The 12,781-nt window shown below is 40.4% G+C and overlaps 1 protein-coding gene across 4 annotated transcripts in view; it reads left to right on the top strand.

Annotated features, from left to right (window-relative positions):
• Window positions 1-12,781, top strand: part of Lrif1 (ligand dependent nuclear receptor interacting factor 1) — a 60,980-nt gene that overhangs the window by 34,894 nt on the left and 13,305 nt on the right. The window contains exon 1 of one of the 4 annotated variants that reach the window (XM_021627038.2): window positions 11,325-11,929. The exons of 2 other annotated variants lie outside the window; for them this stretch is intronic. In XM_021627038.2, the coding sequence (XP_021482713.1) occupies window positions 11,868-11,929 (62 nt within the window). In that variant the 5' untranslated portion in view covers window positions 11,325-11,867. Of the gene's footprint in view, window positions 1-11,324; window positions 11,930-12,781 lie in introns of those variants that run through there. One more of the 4 variants, XM_021627041.2, reaches the window with a different exon arrangement.

The raw sequence follows: 12,781 nt of genomic DNA, 5'->3' as shown, positions 1-12,781 counted from the left end.
CATTGGGCTATTTGGTGTATCTAGATATATCCATTTTTTTTCTGGTAGCCACTCATTTTTCTAAATACTGCCGCTCCCTGATTACCAAATATTCAAATAGATGAGCCTGTGAGAGCCATTCTTATTTAAACCACCAAAGCCGTTATGACTGAGGTAAAATTAAATCTCAGAGTTGTTATAACTTATTTTTCTCTAATTTCTAAATGTGATATTTTTTGAGATTTTTTTATTTCTTTTTTATGTTTTAAAATTTATTTACATATTTTTATTTTTTCCTTATTAATTACACTTTATTCACTTTGTATCCCCTCTGTGGTTCTCGCCTTCCTCCCATCCCTCTGCATGCCCCTCCCCAAGTCCACTGATAGGGGAGGTCTTCTTTTCCTTCCTTCTGATCCTAGTCAATTAGGTCTCATCAGGAGTGGCTGCGTTATCTTCTTCTGTGGCCTGATAAAACTGCTTCCCCCTCAGGGGAGGTAATTAAAGAGCAGGCCAGTCAGTCAGAGACAGTCCCTGTTCCTATTAGATTTTTTATTTCTTTTTTATGTTTTAAAATTTATTTATATTTTTATAAATTACATTTTATTCACTTTGTATCCTCACTGTAGCCCCCTCCTTCATCTCCTCCAAACCCCACCCTTCCTCTCTCATCTCCTCCCATTCCCCTACCAGAGTCCACTGATAGGGGAGATCCTTCTCCCCTTCCCTCTGACCTTAGCCTATCAAGTTTCATAAGGACTGGCTGCATTGTTTTCCTCTGTGGCCTGGTAAGGCTGCTCCCCCAGCAGAGGGAGGTGTTCAAAGAGCCAACCACTGAGTTCATGTCAGAGTCAGTTCCTGTTCCCATTACTAGGGAACCCACTTGGACACTTGAGCTGCCATGAGCTACATATGTGCAGGGGTTCTAGGGGTTCTAGGGGTTCTAGGTTATCTCCATGCATGGTCCTTGATTGGAGTATCAGTCTCAGAAAAGACCCCTGTGCCCAGAATTTTTGAGCTGTTGCTCTCCTTGTGGAGCTCCTGTCCCATCCATGTCTTACTATCTCACCCTTCTTTCATAATATTTCCTGCACTACGTCCAAAGTTTGGCTATGAGTCTCAGCATCTCCTTCAATGAAGTCTTTCTTTTTTTTTTAATTTTACTTTTTTCTTATCAGTTACATTTTATTAACTCTGTATCCCAGCTATATCCCGCTCCCTCATTCCCTCCCAATCCCTCCCTCCCTCCCTCATCTCCACCCTGCCCCTTTCCAAGTCCACTGATGGGGGGGACCTCCTCCCCATTCATCTGATCCTATTTTATCAGGTATCTTCAGGACTGGCTGCAAAGCCCTCCTCTGTGGCCTAACAGGACTGCTCCTCCCTTGGGGCGGGGGTAGGTCAATGAGCCAGCCATTGAGTTCTTGTTAGAAATAGTCCTTGTTCCCCTTACTATGGGAAACCAGTTGGTTACTGAGCTACCACGGGCTACATCCGAGCAGAGGTTCTAGGTTATATCCATACATGGTCCTTGGTTGAATGTCAGTCTCAGAAAAGACCCTGTGCCCAGATATATTTGGTCCTTGTGGAGCTCCTATCCTTTCTGTATCAGACTAATCCCAATCTTTCTTATGATTTCCTGTACTCTGCCAAAGGTTCGGTCATGAGTCTTTGCTTTGAAAACACTGCGCTCAGATGCGCTCAGTAGACTCCTGTCATACGTTCAATGCACATCCCATCTGTCTTTCTAAATGAGGATTGATCATCTTACCCCATATCTGCTCTCTTGATTATCTTTTTGAGGTGTATAGATTTTATTATGTTTATATCTTATAGGTCTATATAAGCAAGTATATACCGTGTTTGTCTTTCTCCTTCTGGGATATTTCACTCAGAATGATCTTTTCCAGATCCCACCATTTGCCTGCAAATTTCATGATTTCCTCCTTTTTGATTGCTGAGTAATATTCCATTGTGTAGAAATACCACAATTTCTGTACCCATTCTTCTGTTGATGGACATCTGGGTTGTTTCCAGGTTCTGGCTATTACAAATAAAGCTGCTATAAACATGGTTGAGCAAGTATCCCTTTTGTGTACCTGAGCAAACTTTGGGTATATACCTAGCAGTGGTATAGCTGGGTCTTGAGGAAGCACTATTCCTTTTTTTTTTTATTTTTTTAAAGATTTATTTATTTATTATGTAGATGAGTGCTCTATGCAAATGTACACCTGCATGCCATAAGAGGGTATCAGATTCTAGTATAGATGGTTGTGAACCATCATGTGGTTGCTGGGAATTGAACTCAGGACCTCTGGGGGAGGAGACAGTGCTCTTAACCACTGAGCCATCTCTCCAGCCCGGAAGCACTATTCCTAATTGTCTTAGAAAGCACCAGATAACTTTCCAGAGTGGTTGTACCAGTTTACATTCCCACCAGCAGTGGAGGAGGGTTCCCCTTTCTCCACAACCTCTCCAGCATGTGTTGTCACTTGAGTTTTTCATCTTGGCCATTCTGATGGGTGTAAGGTGATATCTCAGGGTCGTTTTGATTTGCATTTCCCTGATGGCTAATGAGGATGAGCATTTCTTTAAGTGTTTCTCTGCCATCCAATATTCCTCTGTCGAGAATTCTCTGTTTAGCTCTGTTCCCCTTGTTTTAATTGCATTACTTGGTTTGCTGCTTTTGAGCTTCTTTAGTTCTTTGTATATACTGGATATGAGTCCTCTGTCAGATAAAGGGTTAGTGAAGATTCTTTCCCAATCTGTAGGCAGTGGTCTTGTTTTGATGACGGTGTCCTTTGCTTTACAGAAGCTTTTCAGTTTCATGAGGTCCCATTTATTGATTATTGCTCTTAGGGCCTGTGCTGTTGGTGTTCTGTTCAGGAAGTTGTCTCCTGTGCCAATGAGTTCTAGGCTGTTCCCCACTTTTTCTTCTAACAGCTTTATAGTATCTGGTTTTATGTTGAGGTCCTTGATCCACTTTGACTTTAGTTTTGTTCAGGGTGATAAATATGGATCTATTTTCATTTTTCTGCATGTAGACATCCAGTTGGTCCAGCACCATTTGTTGAAGATGCTGTCTTTTTTCCATTGAATGGATTTGGCTTCTTTGTCAAATATTGAGTATTCATAGGTGTGTGGGTTTATTTCTGGGTCTTCTGTGTGGTTCCATTGATCCTCCTTTCTGTTTCTATGCCAATAGCATGCAGTTTTTATTACTGTTGCCCTGTAGTACAGCTTGAGATCAGGGATGGAGATACCTCCAGATGATCTGTTGTTATACAGGATCATTTTGGAGATTCTGAGTTTTTTTGTTTCTCCATATGAAGCTGAGAATTTTTTTTTCAAGGTCTGTAAAGAATTGAGTTGGTATTTTGATGGGAATTGCATTGAATCTGTAGATTGCTTTTGGCAGTATGGCCATTTTCACAATGTTAATCCTACCAATCCATGAGCACATGAGGTCTTGCCATCTTCTGATATCTTCTTCGATTTCTTTCTTCAGAGACTTGAAGTTTTTCTCAAAAAGTTCTTTCACTTGCTTGGTTAGAGTCACACCAAGGTACTTTATGTTATTAGTGGCTATTGTGAAGGGTGTTGTTTCCCTAATTTCTTACTCAGCCTTTTTGTCTTTGGTATACAGAAGGGCTTCTGATTTTTTTGAGTTGATTTTGTATCCTGCCACTTTGCTGAAGGTGTTTATCAGCTGAAGGAGTTCTCTGGTTGAATTTTTGGGGTCGCTCATGTATACTATCATATCATCTGCAAATAGGGACACTTTGACCTCTTCCTTCCCGATTTGTATCCCCTTGATCTCCTTTAGTTGTCTTATTGCTCTGGCTAGGACTTCAAGTACTATGTTGAAGAGATATGGAGACAATGGGCAGCCTTGTCTTATCCCTGATTTCAGTGGGATTGATTTAAGTTTCTCTCCACTGAGTTTGATGTTAGCTATAGGCTTGCTGTATATTGCTTTTACTAACTTTAGGTATGTGCCTTGTATCCCTGATCTCTCCAAGACTTTAAACATGAATGGGTGTTGGACTTTGTCAAATGCTTTTTCAGCATCTAAGGAGATGATCATGTGGTTTTTCTCCTTCAGTTTGTTTATGTGGTGGATTACATTGATGGATTTCTGTATGTTGAACCACCCTTGCATGCCTGGGATGAAGCCTACTTGGTCATGGTGGATGATATCTTTGATACGTTCTTGGATTCGGTTTGCAAGTATTTTATTGAGTATTTTTGCGTCAATGTTCATAAGAGAGATAGGTCTGAAATTCTCTTTTTTTGTTGGATCTTTGTGTGGTTTAGGTATCAAGGTGACTGTGGCTTCATAGAATGAGTTTGGTAGTGTTCCTTCTGTTTCTATTTTGTGGAATAGTTTGAGGAGATTTGGAGTTAGCACTTCTTTGAAGGTCTTGTAGAATTCTGCGCTGAAGCCATCTGGCCCAGGGTTTTTTTGGAGGGGAGACTTAATGACTGCTTCAATTTCCTTAGGAGATATAGGGCTATTCAGTCTTTCTACCTGATCTTGACTTAGTTTTGGTAGATGGAATCTGTCAAGAAAATTATCCATTTCATTTAGATTTTCAAATTTTGTGGCATACAGGCTTTTGTAGTATGACCTTATAATTGTTTGGATTTCCTCAGTGTCTGTGGTTATGTCCCCATTTTCATTTCTGATTTTGCTGATTTGGATAGTTTCTCTCTGCTTTTTAGTTAGTTTGGCCAAGGGTTTGTCTATCTTGTTGATTTTCTCAAAGAACCAGCTTTTTGTTTCATTGATTCTTTGAATAGTTTAATTTTTTCTAATTGATTGATTTTAGCCCTTAGTTTGATTATTTCCAGCCGTCTGCTCCTCTTGGGTGTATCTGCTTCTTTTTTTTCTAGCTTTTTCAGTTGGGCCATTAAGTTGTTTGTATGTGATGTTACAAATTTCTTCTTGCAGGCACTTAGTGCTATAAATTTTCCTCTGAGCACTGCTTTCAATGTGTCCCATAAATTCGGGTATGTTGTGCCTTCCTTTTCATTGAATTCTAGGAAGGCTTTAATTTCTTTCTTTATTTCTTCCTTAACCCAGCTGTCATTGAGTAGTAAGTTGTTCAGTTTCCATGTGCGTGTCGGCTTTTTGTTGTTTCTGTTGTTGTTGATGTCTAGCTTTAGTCCATGGTGGTCAGATAGTATACAGGGATTATTTCAATCCTTTTGTATCTGTTGAGGCTTGCTTTGTGACCCACTACATGGTCTATTTTCGAGAAGCTTCCATGAGGTGCTGAAAAGAAAGTGTACTCTTTTGAGTTTGGGTGAAACGATCTGTAGACGTCTGTTAGGTCCATTTGATTTAGGGTCTCTGTGAGTGCTTTTATTTCCCTATTTGGTGTCTGTCTAGTTGATCTGTCCCTTGGTGAGAGTGGAGTGTTGAAGTCTCCCACTATTAAGGTATTAGGATCAATGTATGATTTAAGCTTTAATAATGTTTCATTTATGAATGTCATTGCTCTTGTATTTGGGGCATAGATATTCAAGATTGTGATGTCCTCTTGGTGGATTTTTCCTTTGATGAGAATATAGTGGCCCTCCTTATCTTTTTTGATTAACTTGGGTTGAAAGTCTATTTTATTAGATATTAGGATGGCTACTCCAGCTTTTTTTCTGGAACCATTTGCTTGAAAAACTGTTTTCCAGCCCTTTACTCTGAGGTAGTGTTTATCTTTGTTGCATAGGTGTGTTTCTTGGATGCAACAGAATGTTGGATCCTGTTTCCGTAACCATTCTGTTAGCCTGTGTCTTTTTATTGGTGAGTTGAGTCCATTGATATTAATAGATAATAGTAACCAATGCATGTTAGCTCCTTTTGTAATGGAGTCGGTGATCTAACCTTGTTTCATTGCTTGTTTTCTTTTCACTTTTGTTGGGATATTATCTGTATGCCCTGTTTTCTTGGGTGAATTTGTTTTCGTTGGATTGGAGTTTTCCTTCTAGTATCTTCTGTTGGGTTGGTTTGCTGTGTAGATATTGTGTAAATTTTGTTTTGTAATGGAAAATTTTTTTTCTCCATCTATGTTGATTGAAAGCTTTGCAGGGTATAGTAGTCTGGCTTGACATTTGTGATCTCTTAGAGTCTCTATGATACTTGCCCAGGCCCTTCTGCTTTCATAGTTTCTGATGAGAAGTCCGGTGTGATTTTGATAGGTCTACCTTCATATGTTACTTGGCCTTTTTCCCTTGCTGCTTTTAATATCCTTTCTTTGTTCTGTAGATTTAGTGTTTTGACTATGATGTGACGTGATGTGTTTCTTTTCTGGTCTAGTCTATTTGGAGTGATGTGTTTCTTTTCTGGTCTAATCTATTTGGAGTTATGTAATCATGGATTACAAAACTTTTAAGTCTTCCTTGGTTACATAAATATGTAGAAACAAAAGAAACAAAGCACACAAACAGCAAATTTTATGAGAACCAAAAATTAACATGATAAAATCAATTTTGTTTTTAAACTTTTTATTATTTATCACAATTTATTCACTTTGTATCCTCGCTGTAGCCCCTCCCTCATCTCCTCCCAATCTCAACTACCCTCCCTCTTCTCCTGCTATGTCCCTTCCCTAGTGCACTAATAGGTGAGGTCTTCCTCCCCTTCTATCTGACTCTAACCTATCAGGTCTCATCTGGACTGTTTCCATTGTCTTTCTCTGTGGCCTGGCAAAGCTACACCTCCCAGGGTAGGTGATTAGAGAGCCTGTCACTGAGTACATGCCAGAGAAATCCTCTGCTCTCCTTTTTAAGGAACCCACTTGGAGACTGAGTCTATGAGCTACAGCTGAGCCTGGGTTTTAGGTCCTCTCCATGCACTGTCCTTGGTTTGGGTATCACTCTCTGCAGGGCCCCCATGGCTCAGTTTTATTGGCTCTGTTGCTCCCTTTTGGATCTCCTGTCCCCTCCAGGTCTTTCTATCTCCCCTTTCTTTCATAAGATTACCTGCACTCAGCCTCTGCTTCAAAACTTTGATTAGTAGAGTCTTTCAAAAGCTGATTGTGGTAGGCTTCTATCCTGTTCCCTGTCTTCTCCTGCTTCCAATGTTCATTGCATTTGTCATGATCATGAGAATTGAGCATCTTCCATAGGCTCTTCTCTGTTGTTTAGCTTCTTTAGGAGTATAGATTTTAGTATGTTTATCCTATGTTATATGGCTAACATCCACTTATGAGTATATACCATGTGTGTCTTTCTGCTTCTGGGTTACCTCACTCAAGATGATCTTTTCTAGTTCCCACCATTTGCCTGCAAACTGCATGATTTCTGTATTTTTAAAAGCTGAGTAGTATTCCATTGTTTAAACGTACCACAATTTTTGTATCCATTCCTCCGTTGAGCGGCATCCTGGTTGTTTCCAGCTTCTGGCTATTAGGAAGAAAACTGCTGCAAAACATGGTTGAGCAAATGTCTTTGTTGTATACTTGAGCATATTTTGTATATATGCCTAGGAGTGGTATAGCTGGATCTTGAGGTAGCACTATTCCCAATTTTCTGAGAAAGCACCATTTTGATTTCCAAAGTGGTTGTATAGGTTACATTCCTACCAGCAATGGAGGAGAGTTACCTTTCTCCACATCCTCTCCAGCATGTGTTATCACTTGAGTTTTTCATCTTAGCCATTGTGATGGGTGTAAGGTGAAATCTCAGGGTTACTTTGATTTGCATTTCCTTGATGATTAAGGGTGTCGAACATTTCTTTGTTTCTCAGTATTCCTCTAATGAGAATTCTCTGTTTAGCTCTGTACCCCATTTTAATTGGATTACTTGTTTTGTTGGTGTTTAACTTCTTGAGTTCTTTATATATTCTGGATATTAGCCCTCTGTCAGATACAGGGTTGGTGAAGATCCTTTCACAATCTGTAGGCTGTTGTTTTGTTCTGTTGACAGTGTCCTTTGCTTTACAGATGCTTTATCAGTTTTATGAGGTCCCATTTATTGATTGTTGATCTTAGAGCCTCTGCTTTTGGTGTTCTGTTCAGGAAGTTTTCTCCTGTGCCAAAGCGTTCAATGCTCTTACCTACTTTTTCTTCTGACATATCTAGTGTGTCTGATTTTATATTGAGTTCTTTGATCCACTTGTATTTAGTTGTGTGCAGTATGAGAAATATGGACTGTTTGCATTTTCTACATGTAGACATCCAGTTAGACCAACACCATTTGTTGAAGATGCAATCTTTTTTTTTTCCATTGAATGATTTTGACTTCTTTGTCAAAAATCAATTATCTGTAGCTTTGTGGGTTTATTTCTGGGTCTTCAATTCTATTCCATTGATTCACCATTCTGTTTTTATGCCAGTACAATGCAGTTTTTATTACAGGTGTTCTGTAGTACAGCTTGACATCAGGGATGGAGATACCTCCAGATCTATTCTTGTAAAGGATTGTTTTAGCAATAGTGTTTTTCCATATGAAATTTAGAATTGTTCTTTCAAGGTCTGTAAATAATTGTGTTGGTATTTTGATGGGAATTGCGTTGGATCTGTAAATTGCTTTTGGCAGGAAGGCCATTTTAATTATGTTAATCCTTCTGATCCACATGAAAGACCTGAATGAAAAAAAAAAAAACTTCAAGTCTCTGAAGAACGAAATTGAAGAAGATATCAAAAGATGAAAAGATCTCCCATCCTCATGGTGGATCAGTGGAATCGAAATCGAAATAAACCCACACACCTACGGATACTTGATTTTTTACAAAGAAGCCAATGCAATACAATGTCAAATCAATTTTCTTTTAACTCCATTTTTTTTTCCTCAAGATTAGTGTCATAAAGCCTTGTGGTTACAGAACTGCTAGAAAGAGTGACTATTTAACTTTGAAGTTATCTTTACGTTAAACTTATCTTTCTACAGAAGCTTAATGTTTTTGACCCTAGTTTAACTCTTTTCTGTATCTGTTTTTGTCTTATATTTTCATAAGACCACAGTCCTTCTCTTGATTTTTAAAATATTGTACAGCTTTTTTGCTTAAGCAAAGGTGATTTGTCCTTTCTTCTTTCTATAATATCAGAAAAGTCCTGGTCTGACAAGTCTGTTCAAGAACGCAGACAGTTCACTGAGCCAAAATGTTTGTCTCATGAATCCTTGTTTCAATACAATTCCTGTCTTTATTACAGTCCTATAAAAGATAGGACATCAGGATTTCCAAACTTGCTTATCTTCAGGAAGATACCGTCTGTCAATAGTACCATTATAAAAAATCTCTTCCTGTCCATAATAGTTCCTTATTTCTGACACTGAACATGAAAACTTATTATCAGCTTCTTAATTTTCCCTAAGTTTTCCTTCTTTAATAATTTTATTCAAATCCTCTGTCTCCTATTTACCGGTATAATTTGTTCATAATCTAAATATATAGCTAAATAATAGATTCTATGGAAGATTCAATTTTCTGCATTGCTGTTCTTCCCAGAGAATTTCCATTAGCTTTATTTTTATTAACACCAGCTTTAGTTCTATTATCCCAACTCTAGCTTCCAGAGAGAGAGACCTTTAATAGCAAGAAATGTCAGTCTAGGATGTCCAGGCACTGGAACTTTGTCAGGTGACACATCCAGGGCACTTGCCTATTCATCAAGGCCAATGAAATCACTCACTGTCAGTACGCGAGTGTCAATATGTGATTTTAGCTATAGTGGTGTTTCTTTTAAGGACTCAGCTGCTCTTGTGTTTGGTGCATAATTAATTGTTTAGAATTGCAATATCCTCCTGGTGGACTTTTTTTTTTTTTTTTTTTTTTTTTTTTTTTTAGTATGTAGTATCCGTAGTATCCTTCCCCATCTCTTCTGACTAGGTTAGGTTTATCATCTGTTTTGTCAGGTACTAAAATGGTGACACCAGCTTGCTTTTTGGTTGCTTGGAATATTTTTTTTCCCATCCTTTTATCCTGTATTTAATGTTAAGGTCTATTTCTTGGGTGCAGAAGGATGTGTACTATTTTCAAGTATAATCTGTTATTCTGTTTTATTTCACTGTTTTTCAGTGATTTCTCCTATCTTGACATGACACCAAAACGGAAAATGTAGTAAAACGTGTCTGATTTTGAACATATTTCATTTGAAGGTGATTTGAAAACACTCAGTAAATCTCAACAATGCTGTGAAGATTCAGATACACACAAGTCTGATAAGTAAAATCTGAAGATAGATCTGTGAGTTACATAGAATCTTCAGATAAACAACCTAAATTTGGAACTTAGCTCCACCAATCACCAACTGTTTGACTTCAAGAGAGTTATTTGCCCTGTCTATGGCTAGTTTCTTCATTTCCTTATAAAAATTTATTAGCTTTCAAAACTAAATAGGTGTCTATAAAGCACTTAACCATGCCTGGAATGTGTTATTATGTATATTTAGTAGTGTAATAATAGGTTAGAGGTTAATAATTAAAATCTTGGGCAGGGATATAATCGATATAATCAGACAAAGAGAAACAGTTTAAGAAACTAAGAGAAACAGTGAATGAGAACAGGAGTGGACCTTTAGAGCACACTGTAGATCAAAAGATCAACATACTAAAGTATATTGCCAACGCATCAAGAGAAAAGTAATAGTGTTGATGACTAAAGATTTTAAGTGTGAGATAACAACATTAATTGTAATAAACAGGTGCATAAGTCTTTTAATTAGCACATAGGATTTTGTGATCCAGCCCCCAAAAATCTTTTTAGGTATGGTCATGGTATTATTCTTACACCAATGCCAGTAGACATGGCTCAGCTATCAGCCACTTTCCATTATTAATGTGACTCCAAAATTCTTACACATAGGTATGAAACTCCATTTTTCTTCTGGTTACAATATAGATGTAGTGATTGATTATTATCGAGCATGAAGTCTCATGCCTCCTTTCTTCGTGGGAAAGACTCTGAAGGCTATTGCAGATTTAACCTGTTAATCAGTATGCTCCCAGTTCTCAAATAGTCACTTAACTACAGGATTCTGGATATTTCTGAGAGCTGGTCTCTGAAAATTTAAACAAGCATTTCAGATTTTTTATACAGGAGATTACACGCACAGAGACTCAAGGAATCGAATCTAAGACAATAAGATTCGGCTTTATCTGAAGCATGAGTGTAGGAATGGAGGAGATAGTTAATCGATTAATGTAGAAGCAAAACTTAAAGAAACAAAAGACCCCAAAGACCATAAATTCTAGCCACGGAAAGGAATTATAAAGGTTCTTTTGCAACTGTCATGTCTACTGAAGTAAGAAGCCAATGAAGACATTCTACCATCGGCGTGCAAAAGCACATGCACCACAGTACACGACTGACACCGGAAATATTTTATTTCGCGTAGGCAGCTGGAGAACTTTCTCTTTTGATTCTTCCTTTGATCCGGAAAAAGAGAGCTCAAGCGGCGCTGGTGATTGGACCGCGTCACAAGGGCGGGGCCATGCCGACCCACTCGCCTTGCTAACCGGACGTGATGTGGCAGGACGCCCGGGCAGAGGTTTGCTCATTGGGCGGCTCGCTCTGGTGGGCGGGGTCGCCGGTGCCAGAGTCTTGCTGGGCTCTCCGGGTCTACAGAGTCGGGGGCGGGGCCATGCAGGGCCATGGCTGCCGTGCCTACGCTGATTGGCTACGGTCTGTCACGTGACTCAGACTCGGCCCCCCCCCAGCCCCCTGAGCTTCCGGAACCGGGAAGGCGCGGTCGCGTAACTGCGTCTTTTCGCCTCTACAGCCGCTTCCCTCCGAGGCCAGGGGAGCCGCCCTTGCGCGTGCTTTCTGTCACGGGCCCTCCTCCACCTCCCCCCAGTAGTTGCGGCTCCACACGCCCCTCTGACTCGCGCCAGGCCGGGGACGCCGTCCCCTCAGCACTCACTGCCCCGTCCCCTCCCACCCCTCTAAAATGTCCCGTAGTCTCCAGAACGCCCTTCCGAAAGCCGCAGAGGAAAATTCAGGCTCGCATTGGTAAGTACCAGTTCTCGGCCCTTCACGTCCCCGCCCGTAGCCCCGCGCCTTAGGATGTCAGACGGCCGCGTCAGCTGACGTTCGGCCCCGCCGCCGGGGCTCGCCCGCTGGGCCTCCCGACCGCAGCGCCGCCGTCGCCCTGGGCGCCCCGGGGCCCCCGGCGCGCGCTCCTCCCGAAACGCAAACCATCCCCAGACCGTGACGCATTTAGCCACTGCAGCAGTCGGGCGCGCCAGACACCGTCCGCTCGAATTTCATAGGCTGACCAAGTAGATGCCCACGGAAGAACATGGCGACGCTCCCGGCGTTCAGATGCTCCAGGAAGAGTCTCAAGCACAGCCTAAGCCACCCAAGCCTGGATTGTTAAGTGCAGCCCCGGGGCGCTGGACCTTCAAGTGAAAATAGTCACAGTTTAATACACTTAGGAAGCATGTTCTAGGACAAGGAGCTTGAGTATTTGCAAATTTCAACTGATAACGGAGGAAAGTCAAAACGTTAAATGTAAAAATCGGCTTTTCCAGGCAGAGCGTTTGAAACGGGCCTGAAGGCGGTGAATCTCATTGGTCGCCTCTACAGAGAACAGTTTTTGCTGATAATTTCGAACGCTGTGGTTCTGGCTGGGTAGGAAACTTGCTGTATATAGGTGAAGCCCAGCCCGGGCTGCCTGCGACAGCCTTCTTTGGTTTAAAAAGAATATGTCACCAGTAACTTTTAAAGAATTTTATGTCTGTAGAAATTTAATGAACAGCGTGAAATAGTGTAAGAAAGAAATAAAGGATTATTTATATATTTGCTACAAGTTTGAGAATACAACTTTGTGTTTCCTTTTTAGCCCGCGGTAGCTTTCGTTTA

This window comes from Meriones unguiculatus, chromosome 10 (assembly GCF_030254825.1).
Source record: "Meriones unguiculatus strain TT.TT164.6M chromosome 10, Bangor_MerUng_6.1, whole genome shotgun sequence".
Taxonomy (NCBI): Eukaryota; Metazoa; Chordata; class Mammalia; order Rodentia; family Muridae; genus Meriones; species Meriones unguiculatus.
The sequence above is the reverse complement of the archived record's forward strand: the minus strand, read 5'-3'. Positions and strand labels throughout refer to the sequence as shown.